The following is a 22294-nucleotide window of genomic DNA, read 5'->3' on the forward strand; positions in this document are numbered from 1 at the left end:
CATCGCGGACGTATCGCTTGCGATAGGGCCCAGCTTGTCAGTGAACTACGGCTTTGTGTAGTAAATGCCGCTCTATCTAAAAGCAGCTTATGGCGATTTACTACTAATGAAGGAACCTGCTTTACTTACGAGATGCACATGATATTGCATGCAAATTATCGCCCATTCCTATTTGGGGGTAAACATGTCATCTTTATCAAAACGTTATGATTGGCCCGAAGCTGTCGGTGCTCCTTGACGTCGTCCGTTCTAAATGCCGGTTACCAAATTCTCTGTTCACACATAACGCTTACCGGTAAATTACTGATAATCTTACAACCTCTCTTTACTGGTAAATTGGCAGCACTGATTTGCCAGAAAGGTTCTGTTCACACATGACCTGTTAACTGCAATTTACCAGTAAAATACCACTAAAGACTGTATGTGTGAAAGACACTATAGACTCCTAAAAATAAAGGTGCAGTGCCATAGATGAACTAATTTTGGTTCCTGAAAGAACCTTTCCTTAACTCTTTCCCCGCCATTGGCGAGATATCTCGTCAATTAAGAGAAAACGCTTCCCCGCCAATGACAAGTATTTCTGTCTTTCCACAATACCGCTATTATCCTTCCGCAACTTTTTAAACCCGGAAGTATTGCCCTATGGCAAGCTGCTGCATGTCCGTGTCTGTTTTAAAGATCGCTCTGAATGGGAACTCTATGAAAAGTCCGTCACAAAAATGGAATTATCTCTGCTTTTTGCTCAAAATGTGGTGTTTTTGCAGAAACCTACCCATATTCAAAAGCTGATTACAAAAGAACTACTGAAGGTAGGATGAAACGTTTTTTTTTTGTTTCAAAGCAGATGGTCTGTTCTTTCATTTGGTATATTGTATGTTTATATATTTGAAGAAGAACATTTTCTAGAAGACATTAAACTTTTGTGAAAATCATGAAAAACGCTGGCACTGGCTGGCAAATTTTTTTAAAAACGCTGGCGGTGAAAGAGTTAAAGAACCATTTCGTTTATAGTTTTTTATATCTAAAGATAAAATAATAATTAAAGTTTAAAGCATACAGATCTGCAACATGCTAAATGCCTTCAGCCTGTGAAACCTGACAGCAAGGGTACGAGACAATGGTCAAATATAGAGTTTTTATATACAAAAAAAGTTGACTATGGCTGCATTTACACTCTCACAAAAAATCAGATTTAGTGCTCACATCTGACACATATCGGATATTGCTGGACTTGTGTAAACACAAAAAACTTACAGAGATCCGATTTTTTCCTATCCAATCTGAGCCGCTTCCAAATGCGGATTTTTATCGGATACATATCCGACATCCAGACATCCGAACTGCGTCTAAACACAAATATCCGATTCAGCTTAATTATGATGTGTCACATGACGGTTTGCGCTGACCGTCATCATTTCGCACTTGAAGTAAGGAGGAGTTACACGCGGCTGCACCTGGCTTTAATGCCAGCGCAAAATACACAGCATTAACTCTTTCCCCGCCATTGACGAGTTATCTCGTCAATCCGCAACACCGCTATTATCCACCAGGTTCCGCAACTTATAAAACCCAGAAGTATAGCCCTAGGGCAAACAGCTGTATGTCCGTCTAAGTTTTGAGGATCACTCTGCATCTGATCTCTATCAAAAGTCCTTTACAAAAATGGAATTATCTCAGCTTTTTGCTCAAAATTTATTTGAGAGGTGATAAAAAGAGAACTGATAAAGGTAGGATGAAACGTTTTTTTTTTATTTGATATATTGTATGTTTATATATTTAAAGAAAAGCATTTTCTGGGAGGCATTAAACACTTGTATTGGGAAGTTAAGGATCACAACAACCGCTGTATTCAGGACAGAACAACTTGCAACATTTTATGAGCAACTGGAGTGAATTTTGGGCAATAAACCTAGCTGCCGACCCCCGAACAATGGCCTTTACTTTAAATAAGTGATGATGATATTAACGTTAGATAGCTAACACTACCAGTTAAGCTAGCATTCTGTCTGGGTGGGAGTTAAATGTAAACATGGACATCGGATGTGAGGCGTATCTAAAGTATGTGTAAACAGGCAGGACAAAAAATCGGATATGGTCTAAAGATCGGATCTGTGCATTAAGATTTGAAATGTAAATGCAGCCTAAAACAGCTACAGTATCATACCATGGATGATGACTTATTTTTCATTCCAGTGAATTATATAAAACTAGCATTTCAAACAGCCGTATTTATACAAAACAAACTTACTGTAGTTCAATCACATACACAAGTAAAAGGAAAGCTTAAACCTATTTATAACTTACCAGACATCTCATTTTTTGACATCAGACTGTAAAGCCCGGCTTTTAAAGCCCCAGACATCTCTTAAAGAGCTTAAAGCTGTAATACCACATTTAAACCCATCTGACTTGCTTTACTTTTAGAGATGCCTGACTAAAATGTACAAGATTAAAAAACAGACATGTACATACAGCATCTGTAGCAGAGTCACATGATGGAACTTGGCCAAACATTTAGGAGCAGTTTCCCGTACAGGGTATAGATGAATTCAGGAATAGGCCTTAATTATTTTAGGACATTAGGTAGTAAACATTACAAAAAACCATACTGGTGTACATCTTGAGACTAAAACAATGGCACGGATATGTTAAAATATGTCACTACAAGATTATTAAGGATGCTCATGCATTTTAGTCTGGGACTAGGATAAGCCCCGTCCAGGAAACCGCCCCATAAACAGATAAGAGTGAGTTTTTTAAACAGAAACCCATTAGTGCTGTTTGCTGAGACAAGCATTACTATTGTTACAGAAAGTAATACATATAACAATAAAAGTATTAAAGGGGACATATCATGAAAATCTGACTTTTTTATGTTTAAGTGCTATAATTGGGTCCCCAGTGCTTCTATCGACCTAGAAAATGTGTAAAAGATCAACCCATTAACTTAGTTTTGGTAAACCATTCTCTGCAAGCATGTGAAAAAATAGCTCATTGAAATTTGTCTCCCCTTGTGATGTCAGAAGGGGATAATACCGCCCCTTAATCTGCACTAACCAACCGCGGCACTGTCATTTAGTGCAGAGATCAACTCATTTGCATTTTAAAGGACACACCCAAAACAGCACATTTTTGCTCACATCTAAGTGTCAATTTTAACATGCTATAATAAATGATCTATATGGTATTTTGAGCTAAAACTTCACACATGTACTGTGGGAACATCAGAGATTTATTTTACATCTTTAAAAAGTCTTGTGAAATGTCCCCTTTAAACTTCACACTCATCCATACATCATTGGTGATGCTAGAGACATGAATGATCCTCAAACAGCAGATTCACACATGTGATGCATATGAAGGCTTTCTTAAACAACTCATTGTTAGAGATAAACTGTAAGATGATATTTTCCTGCTTAATTCATCAGTGTCTCAAACTGGAGCTTTCAGCTTTTCTTTTCATTTCTAATGAGCTATGCTGAAACGCTCTGCCGGTCTAAGCACATCTTTCTTTAGCCGAGAGTGAAACGACCGTATTGAGAATCTCTTCGTCTGCGTTTCGCTGAGCTGGCAATATTCGCCCGACTTCATTCTGATAGCGGCTGAGGGAAGATAAACTATCAGTATAAATTCACTTTTGCACAAACAGAAGAGAGCCCTTATTTAAACATTCATTCAGAGGACCATTTTGGACAAACCTTCAGTTATATTACAGTAAAGTGGCTTCTGTTATGAGAACATTCAAAGGCTCAGTGGTCATTTGTACATTTAGCCAATCAGCCGCAGTCACTTAGAGATGACAAATGATGACATCAGTCAGTCTCATTAATCTCAGGCCCAGCTCATCTGATTGAAACATACAACCGCGAAAATACAAAGAACTGATTAATGGCCTGAAAAGTGTGCATATGGAACTGACATTTGACAATCAGGAAAATATCACAATGCTTTTTCAACACAACATCCATTATTTTATCATTTTAAACCTTACAATTTACTTTTTGTAAAATGTTTCACTGGAAAAGTGGTTCCTCTTTTGGAAGCAAACCTATCGCAGACTTTTAAACTGCTCGCACACCGCAGCAACTAATAACGGCGGAGCGACACAATCTCATTCATTTTAATGGAACCGTACAGATTTCCGCTGACATGAGCGACATGTCCAGCTACGTGACAAAGTTAAGGACAGTTTAACTTTATGCAAATGACAAGCAACTTTCGTGAGCGACAACCAATGAGAGTAATCCTACATTCACGTAATAAGCGACTTTGACACTGTGCTCCGCTTGTTGCTTTTAATGAGGTCTTATGGAGGCATTTCTAAAGGGCTGGGTATACCTTTTTTCCGCGTCGGCGTCCGGCTCGCGCGCGCAAACGTCCGCGCATCTTTCCAAGTATACTCATCACGGCTACGCACGGATGGCCGCATTCGACATGTACGCAAAAAATAATAATTTCTTATTCAAATTATTACTCTACCAGGCGGTCAGAGCAGCACTGATTCACAACATTTACAGTACATTAAGGGCGCACTCACATTATCCAAACCAAACCAAACCATGCCCCAGCGCGATTGTCACCCCTCCCTACTCCCCCATGGTGCACGCACTCACACTGTACTTTGTATCGATCCGAGTCCGGGCGCGCTTTCGTCATTAAGATGCGTTTGTTTTGAAAAAAGCAGGAAGTAAAGCTCTCCCTTAACACTGGAACCCACCATAATGATAAGTCTGTGTTTTTTACCCGGAGTCGTTTGGTGCGCGATTACAGAGACAGCCTTCTCACATGTCATCATATTGCTTAGTTGATCTGTCACGTGCGCAGCTCGGACATTCACGTAACCCCGCTGCGCGCATCAAGAGATTTTTACGGTGGCAGATGAAGGTGAATGGTCGCGCAGCTGACGTCTTCACCTTTTGAATCGCGCTCAGGCGCGAATGCACTCACACCACAGCCTTCCGCGCCTGAGCCCAAGTGAACCGCGCTCCGGCCCACCTCTGCAACCCGGCCTTGGCGCGATTAACCAATCCGTGCCCGGGCGCGGAACAGAGCGATCACATTTGTCAAACAAACCAGGCTTTGGGGGTCAAACGCGCCCGAGCGCGGTTTGGATTGGATAGTGTGAGTGGGCCCTAAAAAAATTAGGATAGATGAAAAAATAGCGAATTCACCATTGCTAACAAAGTAAAAAAAAAAACAAAGAATAGGAATCAAATATCATAGTGACGAAAAAGCTTTCTGTTCTTGAAAGAAGTAAAAATAAAAGAAGAAAAGATGATGGTGTGTGTGTGTGCAAACACTATCTATTGCCTTTGTGTAATTGTTTGTAGTGTAGTGTCCTGTCTCAACATTTTCATGCGCATGCGTTCAAATTTTGGGCAGCATGCAGACGGTGCTCGACGGCCTGAGTATACCTTCAGCTTAAATCTGGTTGTCATAAACAAAAGAGTACCATCCAATCCGAGAGATGAAAGATGGATGCCATGAACTCCACTACTTTGCTCTCATTGGTAGTTTCTCCCAAAAGTCGCTCATCATTTGCATACAGTTCTTCTTTTCTCAACTTTGTCACTTTGTCCCACAAATTATTGGAAATGTATCATGTTTTTCCAGAGAGTTATTGACGAATGAGTGTTTTGGTGGCATGTAAATTTTTTCATCATATGTTTTTTTTTCGGTTTCTAAGTTGGGTGTGTAAGATACGAAATCCAATCCTATGTCATTTTAATCAGTGTCTTGTTGACTAAAACATAGCATCGTTTTGAAATATGTCTTCAGCTCTTAGCAACTTTTTTGGTGGGGTTGAAAATATTTTGACCCAGCGGGGTTAATTGTAACGCTGTGTTATAACTAACCCCTCAGCACTTACTATATGAAAACCGGTAATGTTAGCATAATTCTTGCTGTTGTTTTAAATAGGCTACACACAAATTATTGCTGGCTGCCAAAAAATAAATGTGCCCGTCTTATCAAAAATCGTGTGTCAAATTTATTTTTGTTCATATATTTAATATTGATTGAGGTCACATCAAAGATTGAAATCATAATGAAATGAATGGCTAAAATCAGACTTTGATTCTCATTATCTCAGAATTTGATTTTGAGACTTTAGCAGTGTTGGGGCTAGTTACTCAAAAAAGTAATATATTACGTATTACATATTACTCTCAAAAATAGTAATGCCTTACTTTACTTTATTACTCCCTGGAGACAGTAACTAGTTATATTACAAGTTATATTACTAGTTACATTTTTTTTTCTGGACAAGAATGTTTATTTGGGCAAGCCACGACCAAGAAAATGCTGGCTTCCTTACCCGCTACCGGACGCGGGGCACAGCGTTCAGAGAAACATTAAAGAGTGTGCACTTCACCGTCAAGTTATTTTCCTTCCGTTGAACATAATAAAATATGACTGAATCTCCACCAGTCGAAACTAGCTTTCTGTTGCTGGGAACCTTCCTCTGAAAAAGAGCTTGCCGTTGTTGACGCTTCCATTTTCCCGATCTGTCTTTGAGTGTGCCGCTGCCGCTCTGTGCTGCTGGCTGCCGGGTGTCGACCAATCGGTGATGGTAAATGATACCTTGTGCCAAACTTAGACCAATCACTGTTCCAATCACGCCCTCCTCCCCTTCCCTTTTGTTCTCTGTGTTTTGTGCCTTGTGTGATGAAGGTGCTACTGGCGAATGTAACCCAAGTAACTAGCTCGGGAAAACTGTAATAATATTACCATTTTCAGATGGGTAATGCCTTACACTACTAGTTACTGAAAAAAGTAATATTATTACAGTAACTAGTTACTTTGTAACTAGTTACACCCAACACTGGACTTTAGTATGTCTATTACAGACTGGGTCACATATAAAAAAATGTTGTCATAATTGTGCTGCTTTTTCTCACATATTTACACATTTGTATCCATTTATAATTGAACTATTGTTAAAAAAGTGCTGGATGAATGAATACGGTGTGGATACCTGTCTATTATAAACAAATATATAAACAATATCCACTTCAAGTATAAACAAAATAGTATTGAAATATTTGCCTGCAAACTTAATTTTTAGCAAGTGTTACAACTAACCCCCTGCCTGCTACAATTAACCCCACCTAAGGGGTAAGTTGTAACGTTTGCACTTCTGTCACGTTTGGTGTAATTGTCCAAGAATGGTCAGTAATAGAAACAAACTTCAAATGTTCATTTGTAGCAGAGATGTGTGTGTTGCTTGTGTAAAAATATAATTAATCAAACTCAAATCTTTTTTGAATGATTGAGCCAAAACCAAAAAAACGTTAGGTTGATCCCCGCTGTTCCCTACTCATTTGTTTATGACAACCAGATTTAGAAATGCCCCCTAACGACCTTCCTGAAAGAGATGAGGCGACACAAAACGAAAAAGTTTACACGCCACCGATTAAGTATGATAAAATGTTTTTCCTTTTGGTTTAAGAATAATTTTACGTACACATGACAACGCTGTCAGAAAGATTCCCATTTGTATCACGGATCCGCGAAGATGACAAAAAACACTGTATTGTAAGTGCCGAATTGTTAATAAACTCAATACCGCGCACGACTATTGAATTAACACATGCACAGGATGTAGTGTTTACGTAGTTTACACAGAGAGATGACAAGGTGTCGTTATCAAACACCTGCATTATAAAACTCGTCTATAAAAGGACCTCAAAACGCCGTTGCCTTGTATCAACCAAACAGTCAAACCGCATAAAAACTTTACCAGTTTCAGTCAACAACATTGTGGTTAAACACACACACTTCAAAGGTGTAATTGTTCACTAAAGACGCCTGCTGTGATGATCTTCAGTGTCTGTTTCACAAGATCATCTGTTCTTGTGCTCCTGTCGGTCTATACGTTCATCCTCATAAACCAATCTTACCGCACCAACAGATAAATCCACAAATTACTAAAACCATCACAGCCAAACCTTACATCTACCAGAAGTTTAAATGCTGCAGATTTGCATTTTGATTTGTAAACATCTAGCAGGTTGTTTGGAGGTAAACACGTTGTCTTTTGTCTGTTATAATCCTCTTACACCGATGCACAGACCCACTATTCCAGTGTGAGAGATATGAAGAAATGTCATGCGAGACACATTACTCTCTGAACATACAGCCACAATAACACCTAAATCAATGTCAAAAATCTGCTTATGATGAATACTGTGCCACATATCTACCACATATAAATGTGTTTGTATGATAGTTCAGTAAAAAAAAACAATTGCTTGTTGCATTGAATGTGTACCACAAATGTATGTTTAGCTCTTGTCCCTACAATGAGAGCGAATGAGGATGTAAATATCTCTTAACTGGGATTTATTGTATGATAAGGACTGTACAGTGTCAGCTGGTGAGGTATGTGTGTGTGTACCATATGTGTTCATGTGGATTGTAACGCACATCTTCATTAACACCGTAGTGAACTCTATCACACTTCCCCATGCAGTCTTCTGATGTTCAGGTTAGAAAAGAAAAGAGACTTTCATTTACATGACAGCTGTTGTCATCTGTTGTGTAGGAGTTGCGACACAAGAGCTAATAATATCTCTCATCCAACGAGAACTTCACAAAGAGAACAACACATCTTGAACAAATATATCAAGAAAATCAGTTTTAAAAAAGTTGGGTGTCTGAGATAAAACACTTCTGACAAATTAAAGCCTTGGGTTTGTGTTAACTCACTCATGTCAAAACATAACAGAACTCCGATACTGATCTGATTCATTCACAGACGTATACATATTTCCAAAAATATCAACTCAAAACATCTTTTAACAGATGTCATTATGCAGACGTGACAAAACAATATCATTTCAGGCACGCCGCGATGACACTTCTACCAGTTCGTATCAAAAATAACTCAACAAAATCAACATGACAGAACATCATTCCTCACACAGAAGAAAGAAAGAGAAATCAATTTGATTGTGACAAACGTGATGTGTTAAGGTAAATCCATGCATACACTTTTAAAAATAAAGATAATTCATAATACCATAGGCTTGAAGAAGCATTTTTGGCTATATAGTTGCATAAAAAACATCTGAGGAACCTTTCGGTTTCACAAAAGGGTTTTGTGGTAAAAACAGGTTCTTTAGATTATTAAAAGGTTATGAAAGAATTTTTTTTTAAAGAACCTTTGACTGAATTTTCTTTGAGAACCAAAAATGGTTTTTCTGTAGCATCACTATTCCATATGCATAGGAGTTCCACTTTTTAGACGCAAAATTTATGAAAGGAGATGATTTAAATGATTCACGCAACGTGATTTACTAATGTTTGCGCGTGTGATATTACTGGTATTTGTGCCATTATTTAAAGGCGGAGTCCATGATGTTTGAAAGCCAATGTTGATATTTGAAATCACTTAAACAAACACGCCCCTACCCCAATAGAATCTGGACCTTCTGTTGATAGACCCGCCCCACACATACGCAACCGGCAAGGATGTCGGTTAGTAGACACGCTCCTTACTGCTGATTGGCTATAAGTGTGTTTTGGTAGTCGGCCCGTCTCCTTTTCCAAAGCGTTTTTCAAACATTGTGGACTCCGCCTTTAATGTCGAAAAAGCATAATTCATTTTGCATTTAAAATGGCTACAATTGTTGCTGATAGAAGGGGCATTAGAGAGATCAGATTTTTTTTCACATAACAGTTTATTTGGAATGCCAAAGGGAAATTTTTTTCAAAAATATTGTTTGCCAACCAATGTTATTCACTAGGAGAGGGAGAAGTAACTAGGAGAAGTCACACAATAATAGGTGTTTCAAGTTCTTGTAAAACTTCATTTTTTGTCCTCCAGTTCTTTTTAGTTTACTGTAGCTTCGTTAGGTGGGATTTGAAACACAAGATTTTCAGCTGAGATGTCTGTGGTGCTCAAGTGCATAAGGGGTTTAGTAGACCGCACTTGCAGGAGCATCAGCTATTTGTGATCCTAAACTAATTTGTGCTGTTTCTAGTAGATTGCTTGGTCATTATGGAAATCAGCTGTTGCGCCTGTGTTATTTAATTTGCGCCTTTTAAGTAAATAACTGCAGATATTACTGCTCCAATATGTTCTTTTTTGGAATTGCGCTCTCGCGCTAATTTGTCTTGTTAAGTAAATCTGGCCCTATGAGTGATCTTAAAATCAGTCACATTTTTTTTTAATTCTCTTTATTAGAAGTGAGTAAATGCAATTGACCTATGGCTAAGCCACGCCCACACACACGATGAGCCAATCACAGTGCGCATAGCTAACCCAATACACTCGGACATTCTCTGCTTACACATCTATTAAAAGGCATTGCAGTTAGTCAGTTTTCATTCATTTTATATGTTTTTTCTTGTCACTTTAAGTTTAAAATGGTCAAACGGTGTGCATGGGGTACATGCAACTCCAACAATAAAATTATTAATATAAACCTCCAATGCATAGTTAAGGCCCTTTTGGTGACCTCAAGATGATATATAGTCTTTCTGTCTCTAAAAATCAATAATTGCCTCCTGTGAAATTTCTCCTACTGTGACAGCTGTCATAGCGCCTGTCACCAAATGTTGATTGTTTGTCTGAGTGAGTGGAGGGGGCGTGGCTTAGCCATAGGTCAAGTCTCAGAGTCCTGAAGGAACAAACGACATGACAACAACAGATTCATCCTTCCAAGATAAATCACCTGAAAATAATTAACATAAAGGGTCTAATGCCATTCCATGCATTCTGACTTATTTAAAATGTTAAAGATTTGGATTCTCAGACTAAACATAGGCAAAGTTTCCAAAAACAGACAGATAACCTAATATTTCTTTACCGAATACTCTTCGCCAGGGTTCGTGCAAGTTTCCGAAAGTTCTTATTCAATTACTGAATCTGTTACGTAACAACTTGCGGAGGTATAGTGAAAGTCCTTGTATGGGCACATTTCACCGAAAAGCAACAATCAGAGCGCCGCCCATCAATGTTGGAACCGCAAGAGGTAAGTAAAACTGCATTAAATCTGTGTGTTTGTTGGCAATTAGTGCGTAAGAGCATATAATGTAAACAGCATGAAAGTATAGTTAATCAAAAGTTATCTAGTTTGTGTCCTTATGATTTTGCTCCACCTAGGTACATCTCCACCAGATTTTTCTTTTTCGAAAATAAGCGATACAGCTGATCTTTCGTTTATAAATTTGACCAAACTAAAGACTCCTTGGAGATATGAAGGATGCAATACTACTCTATAGGTATTAACATGCAGAAACGGTGTGTGACCTATAAACATCACTGTAAAAATAAACCTGACATAACCACAGACAGAAAAAGGCAGTTCTGGTAAGAAACTAACTTGTTATTTATGACAAACACGTTGTGATTCTGTATAAATGTTTGATATTTTCTCACTGCTGAAGGATATTAAAAGTCCTGTGGTCACATAGTCACATCGGACCAAAAAGAGCTGAAAGGTTTGACAAAGGAGCTTTTCATGAAGGATTTGACATGTACAGAAAGATTGAAGCACATATCTGCTGCAGTGAATTATTGTGTCTACAGTGAATTCTGTCACACCAATCCTCAAGTGTACTAATGCAGCTATAGACATGTACACTACACTAGAACCTGATACACAATCATACACACATAATGTACATATCTCTCACAACAGATAAAACACATACACACACATATAGACGGTTTCAACAGTAACAACATAAACAAACAAACGAACATAAATTTCAGTAAACTTCCGCAAAGATACTCATTTAAAAGTAGTTTATTTCTAATAACAAGCTAAATAAGCAACAAGTACATTCAACCTATAATCAACTTAGGGGTGTAATGGTATTTTGCGATACACACTATAATACCTGGCCAATATCGAATCTGAATCGCGGTGACAATATCAAGCAAAACTCTTTCATGTACTACGGCTATTTGATCAAGTCTTTAACTATCTAAAATCACAGTTTGAGTCGTTTATAACATGCATTTGAAAAAGCATAATCTATATCCATATCTATATGAAGAACAGCGACATAAGTATGTTTATACATTTCCTGGAGCTGCCTGTGTAATAGTACTTCTTCTGCGGCGCATATTGAGTTTCTGCACGAGAGCGCCCTCTGGCTTTTGGATCATTGAGAAGCATAGCAAGCAAAATCACACGGTGTATCATTACACCCCTAGTTCAAATCATAGCTAAAGCACATCAAAACCTACACTGAGCTAATGTTACGGTGTAAAATGTGTACTATATAATGTACATCCCATATAATACAATGTTAACTACAAATCGGCTGCCAAACCTCCCTTCACATAGCGGTAATCCATGATTGCCGTCTCCCCTCGTCTTTGGGGAAAATGTCTTTCTTTCTTTCTCTCTTTTTTTCTTTCTTTTAAAAATAGAGCAAATATATAGACTCTTACTGAAGTTGTTCAAGTGACCAGTGGTTCTCAAACTGGGGGCCCTGAGATGGTGCCAGGGGGGCCCAGTTTTATGACATTTTATAAAATACATTAATTTATCATGAATTCTGTGTAATTAAACCTAAAAAAAATAACCAGCACTATTTTGTATACTTTAATATATTTTGTCTAATTAAAATGTTACATTTTAAAACAAATTTGTTAAAAATTTTCTTTGGGGGGCGCGAAGGAATGCACCGTACACAAGGGGGGCCGCACGCTGAAAAAGTTTGAGACCTACTGCTCTAAACTACTAGAAACATTATAAAACACAGAAAATACAAAAGATGTGTATGTATGAGTGTTTACCTGCGGAAGCCTCCTGTAATGTAGACATTTGCTGAAGGATTGACACAGGTGACAGCTTCTTCTATCAGAACCTTTAAAGCGTTGGCCTCAGCTCTGCTCACCGGTCTGCTGATGTCTTCATAAAACAAAAATCCTCAAAAGGAAATCAAACAACGGACAGTGATTATATAAGTGACACAGGTGTTGCTATTGCAATATTAACACTTCTTTATGTTTCTACTGCTATTTCAAAATGCTATCTTATACCTGTTTTTAGAGGATTTAAATATTAAAATGTAAGAACAAAATGGCACCAGTACTGTACCAGTTTCTCTCACTACAGTTTATGGTTTGTATATGAAGGACAATAGTTACAACTCCATCTGCTCTCTGATTTTTATTCAGCACGGTTACCTTATGTCCCTTACAAAACTAAAGCATTCTATCACAGGGTAAAATAATGGTATTTTCATACTAACACAATCATAACATATTCATGGTATTTACATGGTACTTCAAGATAATAACAGAGTAATAAAGTACATCACTTTGGGTAAACTGCAGATATTTGGTTCTCACACTTTCATCCAACTTAAATTTTTGTAATAAACATCAACATAGGGCTGTCACGGCTATAAAATTTGGCTGACGGTTAATTGCCTAATAAATTGTGATGATTGTGACGATTAATTGCCTGTTTTAGGGCTTTGGCGGTTATGACGATTAATTGTCTGTTTGACATTTAATTCTCATACATTTTTTGTTTGTTTATGAAATAATTTTTAATACACATAACACACATTTAAAAGTAATTATTTAATGAATATATTTTTCGAAAACTTTAATAAAACACAAGCGTCTGAAAATAAAAATGCAATCAAAATAAACTGACTTTACCAGAACAGGCCATAAATAGTATCAAATCCTACTAAGGTCATATTAATACTGGACCACATGTCTGTAATGGCTGCAAAAAAAATCAATTCCTTACAGATCCTTAAAGGGATAGTTCGGCCAAAAATGATATCAAACCCATGATTTACTCACCCCCAAGCTGTCCGAGTTGCATATGTCCATCGTTTTTCAGAAAAACACATAAATAATGTCCACAAAATAAATCCAAACGGCTCCAGGATGATAAACAAAGGTCTTCTGAGGGTAATCCGCACGGTGTTGTTATAGAAATATCCATATTTAAAACTTTATTAACGAAAATAATCTTAGTCGCCGCCATCCCAGTCGCGTCCGCACTCAAGATCAGAGCTTTATGCAGCTTACGGAGGTTTCTCTGCTGCTGCTCTGTGCCCCCGCCCTCCGAATTTGTCATACGTAACTAAGAAAAGTGCGTTCACTATGCTAATACTCTCTCCTGAATACAGAGGAGTCCAAGATGGCGGCGCTACCGGAAGGTAGCTATTTTCGCCAATAAAGTTCCAAGTATGGACACCTCTACAACGACACCGCGTGGATTACCTTCAAAAGACCTTTGTTTATCATCCTAAAGCCGTTTGGCTTTATTTTGTAAAGTAAGGATGCACTTTTTTTGGACTTGAAGGTTGTGGACCCCGTAACTTCACATTCAACCAACTGAAAGATCCAAAACATTTTCTAAAATATCCAAAAATGTGTTTGTCCGAAAAACGATGGACATATGCAACTCGGACAGCTTGGGGGTGAGTAAATCATGGGTTTAACATAATTTTTGGCCAAACTATCTACAAACCAGAAGGTTGGTGGTTCAATCCCCGGCTCCACCGGACCAAGTGTCGAGGTGTCCTTGATCAAGACACCTAACCCCAGCTTGTCAGGATTCTGCCACGAGAGTTTGGTTTTATATTTATGTTTTATTGTGATGGCAGAGTTCTGACAGTCTCTTGTTTAATGTGGAGGCCATGCCTTGTTTATTGTGGCATGTGCCTCTGGTGTCTCGTCTTTAGTCCCCGCCCCCTTGTTCTCCCTGTTAATTATTCATTATTAGTTCATCCCGTGCACCTGTGTTACCCTCGTTAAGTTTCCTTATTTAATCTCCTCTTGTCTCTTGTCTGGTGCTGGATCATTGTGTTGAAATCATGTCTTGTTATGCAGTTTTTCATGTTTATTCAGTTTAATGTTTCATCAGAGTGTTTATGTCTAGTCAGTATTGTTATTTCATGTTTATGTTGTGTTGCCCCCTCGTGGGCTTTTTGTTTTCAGTTTTCATGTTAATAAATGTTAAATGTTCACTCCCCGATATCGTCTGCGCTTGGGTTCTCTTGTCTCCTGTCCCAAACCCTGACCCAGCTGCTCCCGAAGAGCTGGCTGGCGCCTTGCATGGCTGACACTGCCGTCGATGTATGAATGTGTGCGTGAATGGGTGAATGTGAGGCTAATTGTAAAGAGCTTTGTATGGCCATAGGTCTGTTAAAAGCGCTATATAAATGCAGTCCATTTACCATTTAAGAACAGCATCCTTCACTTCCCTAAATTTGGAATTGGTGTGTTGGAAATGTATGTTTTATCGGGCAGTTCATACTGCTTATCAAAGTTTTGCAGCACTTCTTTAAATGCTGATTTTACACTGTTTTGAATTGCTTTGCAATGTATCGCGTTACACTGTCAGTTAAAGAGCGCCATCTGATACTGTCTCATTTATACAGGCACTGCACATCCCCTTTGTGTTTTTTAGAGAGATGTGCAATCATTGTGGTGATCTGTAATCACTGCAATGAGGTCAAACAATCACGATGAGAAGATTATTTAATCATTGTGACAGCCCTATCAATATGAAATATATTTAATAATTATAACACGGGGCTGTTGAATGCTTCATTCTGATTTATTCTGATTATTCTGTATTTTTCACTAACCGCACACCTAACCTTTCAAATGTATTAAAAATAGACACCAGAGAAATATTTTTGGTATCCGTGGTATAAGCGTAATATCATTTGAAGTTTTTTTGAAAATAATGCAAACCCGTGTAACGGCACTCCGCCAGATACCTTGGGTGTGCATTATTTTCTTATAATTATTATAACAATTATAACAATTATTCCTTACATATTGCGTTTACATTTTAGCATTCGGCAGACACCTCTATATCCAAATCAACAAGTGTGTTCAATCTATATATCTGAATTTGAACCCACAAATAAATAATAATAAATAATAAAAATAAATACATTTTTGATAAATTTACGGTAAGAAATGTAAAAAATATATTCTTGGAACATGATCTTTATGTAATATCCTAATGATTTTTGGCCTAAAAAATTGATAATTTTGACCTATGCATTGTTGGCTATTGCTATAAATATACCCATGCGACTTATTATAAATAAATGCAGTGTTTCCTATACATTGATTTATTTGTGGTGGCCCACCACAGAATCAACACTGGCCCCCACAAATAGAATTTTCATGATTCCCATTTTTATTTCACTATTTAAAACGGCTTGATTTAGCTTAAAATATAATTTGATATATAATACAGATCAAATACAGATACAGATCAAAGAGTAGAAGTGAAACATATTTCAGGTGCCAACACTAGATCAAACGCAAACATGACATGATGACATCACATATATGCTAATTAGCGGGTGACATCATCACCACCACAGTCTCCTCAAAATCCTGTGGGAAACATTGAAATGTATATTTACCCATATGTCATTCCAAACCCAACAGACGTCAACGTTTGTCATTGAACACAAAAGGACGTCAGACAGGACCAAAACCCCAGTCAGCATGGAAAATATTTTGTATGAATATTTGATGACTGAATTATTCTTTTTAAGTGGAACTTCAAAATCAATGCCTTATTATAGTCGACACATTCATATGTGATATAAAACTCAAACCTGATTGGTTCGAAGAAAACGCTCTGTTGTGCAACCGGCACTTATTCATCTTATACGCTCTCATTCAACAACAAAAAATAACACACATCACACAGCCAGAGAAATTACTACAAACAAACTCTCAGCATGTCTGAAGCCTTTTCAAGCGGCCAATCTGCACAGCCTTGCCTCCACGCTGGAAATCGCCCAGACCCAATCTGTGTAATTGTCTGAAGTCGGTGTGTTGTTTAGAGATCAGCAGGTTGCAAATGAGCGCCTGAAGACGGCGGCTACAGCGGCGGAAAATTACGGGGCCTGGCGACTGAATAATAGAGCAGAAGTGTTTTGGGGACGCAGTGATTAGGTAACAATCTCTACCTCATTAAACTTTCATCTTATAGCAGACTTTCCAAAACAATCAGTAATTAACAAGAGGACTCGCCATCATAAATCCATATTAAGACTTTGGGTGATACAATGCGCTATAGGAACAAGTTAGACAAAGTAATCGCTTTAAAGGTAACAATAACGTAGCCTATCATAATTCATATAAGCGATGACAAGAGGACCACGTTTGGCCTTTCTTCCAGCCTGATTGATGCGCAGGGAATGCATAAACCCAGCAGCCTCCTCAAAGCTCAGGGAGGCTTTTAATATGTGACGTCCATACAGGAGCAGACTTATCGATAAGCAGATTTATATTCCGAGGAGCTTTGCTTACGAGCCCCGAGAGATGACGGCGACGTTGAACAACAGGTAAACAACGAGTCATTTCAGCTTTAGTTTACCAGCCAGAAGCCACGAGTCCCACACACAACCACCCACAACAACCAACAGCCGCAGAAAAATGACCAGCAAATGATGCTGCGCTATGACAACAACATTCATCACACCTCCCCTATGTTTGTTTACTTCTACAAAGGCTTATATAAATTCAGACATCTAAGGAAAAATGATTGCTTTGTGAAACCATTATTGTGTTCCCAGCACAAACCAAAAAAAAACACGGTATTACCATGCTTTATTAAAGTGCAATACCATTTTTTGGAGCATGTGCAATGGTTACACAATGGCAGTCTTTAAGCACCAGTGAATCTTATGTAAATACCATGATTCATGAATATGGTAATAATTTGGTACCATTGTGTTCACATACAGTATCACAATAATGATGTCATGTTTTTAGCTATAGGCTCATACTTCTGCCTACATTTCTGCCTAACCTCCTCGTACATATCGCTGCATCTTTCAAGACACTGGAGGTGATTGTTATTTCTCTGTTTGATGTTGGTCCCTTTCAAAGTTACAAAGCAGACAATACTGAACATTATTGGTGTATATTCTTCAGTTCATGCTTGTTTGACTGTGGCGGATAAACGCCGCCAGCACGGGGGGGGGGGGGGGCATCGCCTCCTCACCGGCACTATCTCGCCCCCTTAGATCACCATTAATGTTGAAAATTAAATTTTACCACAACTTCTCGATTTCCTCCGATCGTGTGAGCCGTCAGCGCGACCTCACGTTATGCGTCATCACGTCAAAAGGTCACGGATGACGTATGCGAAAATACCACCCCATTGTTTACAAGTATGGAAAAAGAGGGCCGTTCTGAGGTTGTTGTATGTGGAATGTTACTAATAATTGTCTTTGTCTCAGTTTATTGTTTAAAATGGTCCACTAATGTTCGTTTAATATATATAACATGTGACCTTTCGACGTGCTAACGTAATTACATGAGGTCGAGCTGGCGCGTCACATGAATGGTGCAAGATGAGCAGTTGTAGTTTAAAAGTGCATTGTTTTGCCAAAAAAGACAATCGTTTCGCTAGATAAGACCCTTATGCCTCGTATGGAATCGTTCAGAGCCCTTTGAAACTGTGTTAAAACTACAATTTTAAACTACATTGAAACTGTAAACTGTTGGGGTCCAATAAAGTCTATTAAAATGAGAAAAACCCTGGAATGTTTTCATCAAAAAAAAAAATCTTCTCGACTGAACAAAGAAAGACAAACATTTTGGATGAATGGTGATGAGTAAATTATCTGGATTTTTATAAGCATTTTCCAAATAAGCAGTATTGTGCTAAAATATAGGTATTTATGGGGTTAAAATGGGTTTTTTGTTCTTGTATAGGCTATAGTAAGATTGTTCAGAGCTCTGTTTGTTGCTCGCTACAGCTGCAGTTTTTGTGGTTGTATTACCGAGATGTTTGTTTATAAACATCAATTTAAGGAACGTACCAAAGCTATATGTATTTTCTAGCTGGGAGAAATATATGCATTCATGTAATCACCCCCCCCCCCCCTTGTATTTCATACGCGCCCTCATCAGCGCTCGGCTGGCGCCGGCACTGGTCTGATGTCGTCACTGTCAGGATTGATTGTGTTCGCTAAGGTACATAAAGAATTTACAAAAAGAGTCAATATCTTTATGTTTTAGTCGGCTGTGTTTTATTAAAACTAAACAGCAGGGACAGCGTAAGGGGGCGTGCACCTCAAAACTTTTACGCCCGAGGCCGGCGCATGTTTTCAATTGTTTCCAATGGAAGCTCAGCTTTTTTCAAATAAGCCAGCAGCTAGCAGTTTTCTTCCGCGCTGAAAACTGGCGCCCGGCGGTTTTTCCGCGCTGAGCGCCGAGACTTGAAAAATGTTCAACTTTGGATGAAAAGCTCCGCTCGTCAATGTCAGTTCACGCGGCCGTCCAATCACAGTGGAGGAGGGGCGGGACAAGTATCACAGCAACCAACCGTCTCACAGCTGACGTATCAGAGCTACCAAAGCGCTCAGCTGAAGAAAGCTGGCAGTTTAAAGGTTTTGGTGTGCACAACCTCTAAGTCACTCAGGCATGCCACGTGTTTGCGCACATATGACTCAAAGCAACAAACATCACAAATCTACTTAACTTTTTCCCCACCATTGACGAGTTATCTCGTCAATTACAAGAAAATGCTTCCCTAGCAAAGACGAGTTTTTACGGCAATCCATATTTTCACTATTATGCAGTAGGCTAGGTGGTGCTGTTACCCACCTTATGAAATAATGAAGCATTTACGGACCCAAAAGCGGGTCTGTTAAATATTCTGTTGCTGTGTCCGAAACTGTTCCATTCACTATTCCCTATATAGAAAATGACAATTGAGTCCACTATATGGGGAAAAGGTAATCAAAAATATGTAAGCGTTTTTGGACACTGACGTAAATAACATGCATCGCAGAGATTCATCATAAACCCATACACCTGTGTGGCTTTATGGATTGTACTGTAAAATGGTAAAGTTTACTTTCTTACTGTTTATCACATTTGTCATGTTTATTGTATTAGTTGATAATAAAGTGAACAAAGCAACTGCTTGTCATATTTATTTACTATTATATTTAATAAACATATTTATATTTTAAAAAAAAGGTATAGATTTTTTTTATTTGTGGTGTTTACGGTCAGTTTCCTTCAACTGGTTCCAGTTATGCATTCGTCCCTCGTTGTATCATGGGAAATAGTAGGAACTAAGCAACAGCCTTTGGTGGAGCGGCCATAGATATATACACTAGATGTCGCCTTGGGGTTCTAAGCATGCGTCAAAACCGCCGCCATCTTAGAACAGGGGTCTTGTCATAGGAAGTAGTTAGGTAAAGCTGCTATCTCCGCCTGTACTTAAAATTCATGCACATTGCCGGACTTTTGTGCTGCGTATAGATGTTAGGCCTACTAGCACTATGCATTATAGTTAGAAAAAGTTAGATTATCGTAATATCAAAACTTTAATTTGAGATTTTTGTAATATCAAAACTTAATTTTTTTCTGGACTCAATGCTAAATACATGTCTGACTGTTGAAACGAACCAAAAGAAAACCAAGAAAATCGCATTCATTACGATTTATGGTGATTTTATTTCCGTTACACCATGCCTACAATGACGCTGATGCAGGGCTCCCCTGTTTCAAGATGGCGGCTTTAGTTGATGCATTCGGTCCAATGAATTGCCGTAGCCAAGGTGATATCTAGTGTACATATCTATGTGGAACGGCAACGGCATTCTGCCATTGTACTGCGCATGCGCGAAATTATGTGCTACTTTGCGACGTTCTACTGTAACGGTCTACTACGGGAGAACAGCTGACAGAGTCGCTACATCGTGAGAGATTATGTTTTATGGTATATGACATTGTAATTGGATCAGTTTATGATTGTACCACTAGTCTTTTATATAATATGTGTTAAATGTTTTAAATTTAAGCAAATTTTAACGATTTTTTCTGTTGTTAGCAACAACAGAAAGGCAGCAAAAAAACTAGTAAAAACTCCTTTTCTGACAAAAGATTGTAATTTAATGCCAAAAGCAATCCTTCTCTTGCTTTTTTAAATACATTTTTTTGTATCTCAATAAATAAATAATGCCGCATTGCGCTGTCCTGTTTACGGTTGCTTAGTGATTTTTACGTTCTTGGCTCTAGTGGTATGACAGCATACTTCCGGTTGCTGTAGCCGTTCCATTCGCAGCTGTTGCTTAAAGTCCCTAGTAAGTGAGCGAGTGTACATCGAATGCACCCTCAAAGTGAGACTGCATTGTGGGAAGTTGTTCATTCAGGTTTCGGACACCAATACAAAATGGCGGACGCCATATATTGCATTATATAGGGGAAAGGGAGCGTTTCAGACACAGCATGTGTATGTTTGGATCATCGTTCTAAATCTGATCTTTAACAAAAATGGAGTTATCTCAGCTTTGTTTAAAATGTGGTATTTTTGAAGAAGCCTACACATATGTGAGAGATGATAAAAAAATACAAATAAAGACAGTATGAAAGAGGTTTTTGGTTTAAAAGGAGAGGGTCTGTTCTTTTATTTCATATATTGTATGTTTATATATTTATAGAAAATTTAAATGCTTTAAATGCTAGCGGGGAAAGTAAAAAAAGACAAGAAGGTTTTAATTTGTGTATGTGTCTGCTTTGTAACTTTTACATCGAAACAGACAAAAACCTAACACCTCCAGTGGAGAAAGATGCGGTGATATGTACCTGCAGCAACGTATTTTATGCAGAGATACGTATGGCGAGTGAGCCCGGGGTGGTTTTTAGACATACTATGGTAATACCATTTTGTATCTGAATATGATCTAAAGTGTTTCTTGAGTTACCTGCAGTTTGCATTCGGTTCAGTCGGACATTGGGTTCAGTCAGAACCTGTTCAAATGTCCTCAGACCCCTGCAGTACCAGTTCTCTGCTGTTTTGATTCCAACCCCAAAGACGCTGTTAAACATCTGCCCCCCAAATATTGACAGACACACACAAATACACACACAAAGTAGAAAATTAACATTAACTGCTCAGCAGGTTCTACAGTAGACAAAGATTTACTTTCTTAACCTTCAGGGTTTGATATCTCTCATCATTCAGGATTTCTTCGGCTTTAGAGCAACTTCCACATTCAAAGATCTCCTGTATAATGAAAAACACAAGAAAGTTTGTTATAAATCATACACAGACAGATTCATTCAGCTCGACTCTATGATTAAATACAGTTAATGAATATAATGGCAGCATTCTGCTTTTTTACACCTCAGTAAGTTTAATGAAACTCTCGCTCTGTTGTGAAGATGTTGTGTTTTGTTGCCTTCTGCCCCCTGTGCTTTCAAGCACAACCTGTTTATTGTGCATGTCTTTATTTTGGGAAAATAACGAACAACATGAATATGTTTTTTACAACGTGTTTTCCTTCACTATTTTAAATGGCC

The 22294-nt window shown here is 38.3% G+C and overlaps 1 protein-coding gene across 1 annotated transcript in view; it reads right to left on the reverse strand.

Annotated features, from left to right (window-relative positions):
* dntt (deoxynucleotidyltransferase, terminal) overlaps positions 1–22294 on the reverse strand; it is a 186249-nt gene that overhangs the window by 87703 nt on the left and 76252 nt on the right. The window contains exons 6-8 of the mRNA XM_073873489.1: positions 21927–21998; positions 21697–21820; positions 12758–12890 (exon numbers count right to left, since the gene is read on the reverse strand). Coding sequence (XP_073729590.1) covers positions 12758–12890; positions 21697–21820; positions 21927–21998 — 329 coding nt within the window. The remainder of the gene's footprint in view (positions 1–12757; positions 12891–21696; positions 21821–21926; positions 21999–22294) is intronic.

Source organism: Misgurnus anguillicaudatus, chromosome 11, assembly GCF_027580225.2.
Source record: "Misgurnus anguillicaudatus chromosome 11, ASM2758022v2, whole genome shotgun sequence".
In the NCBI taxonomy this organism is placed as follows: domain Eukaryota; kingdom Metazoa; phylum Chordata; class Actinopteri; order Cypriniformes; family Cobitidae; genus Misgurnus; species Misgurnus anguillicaudatus.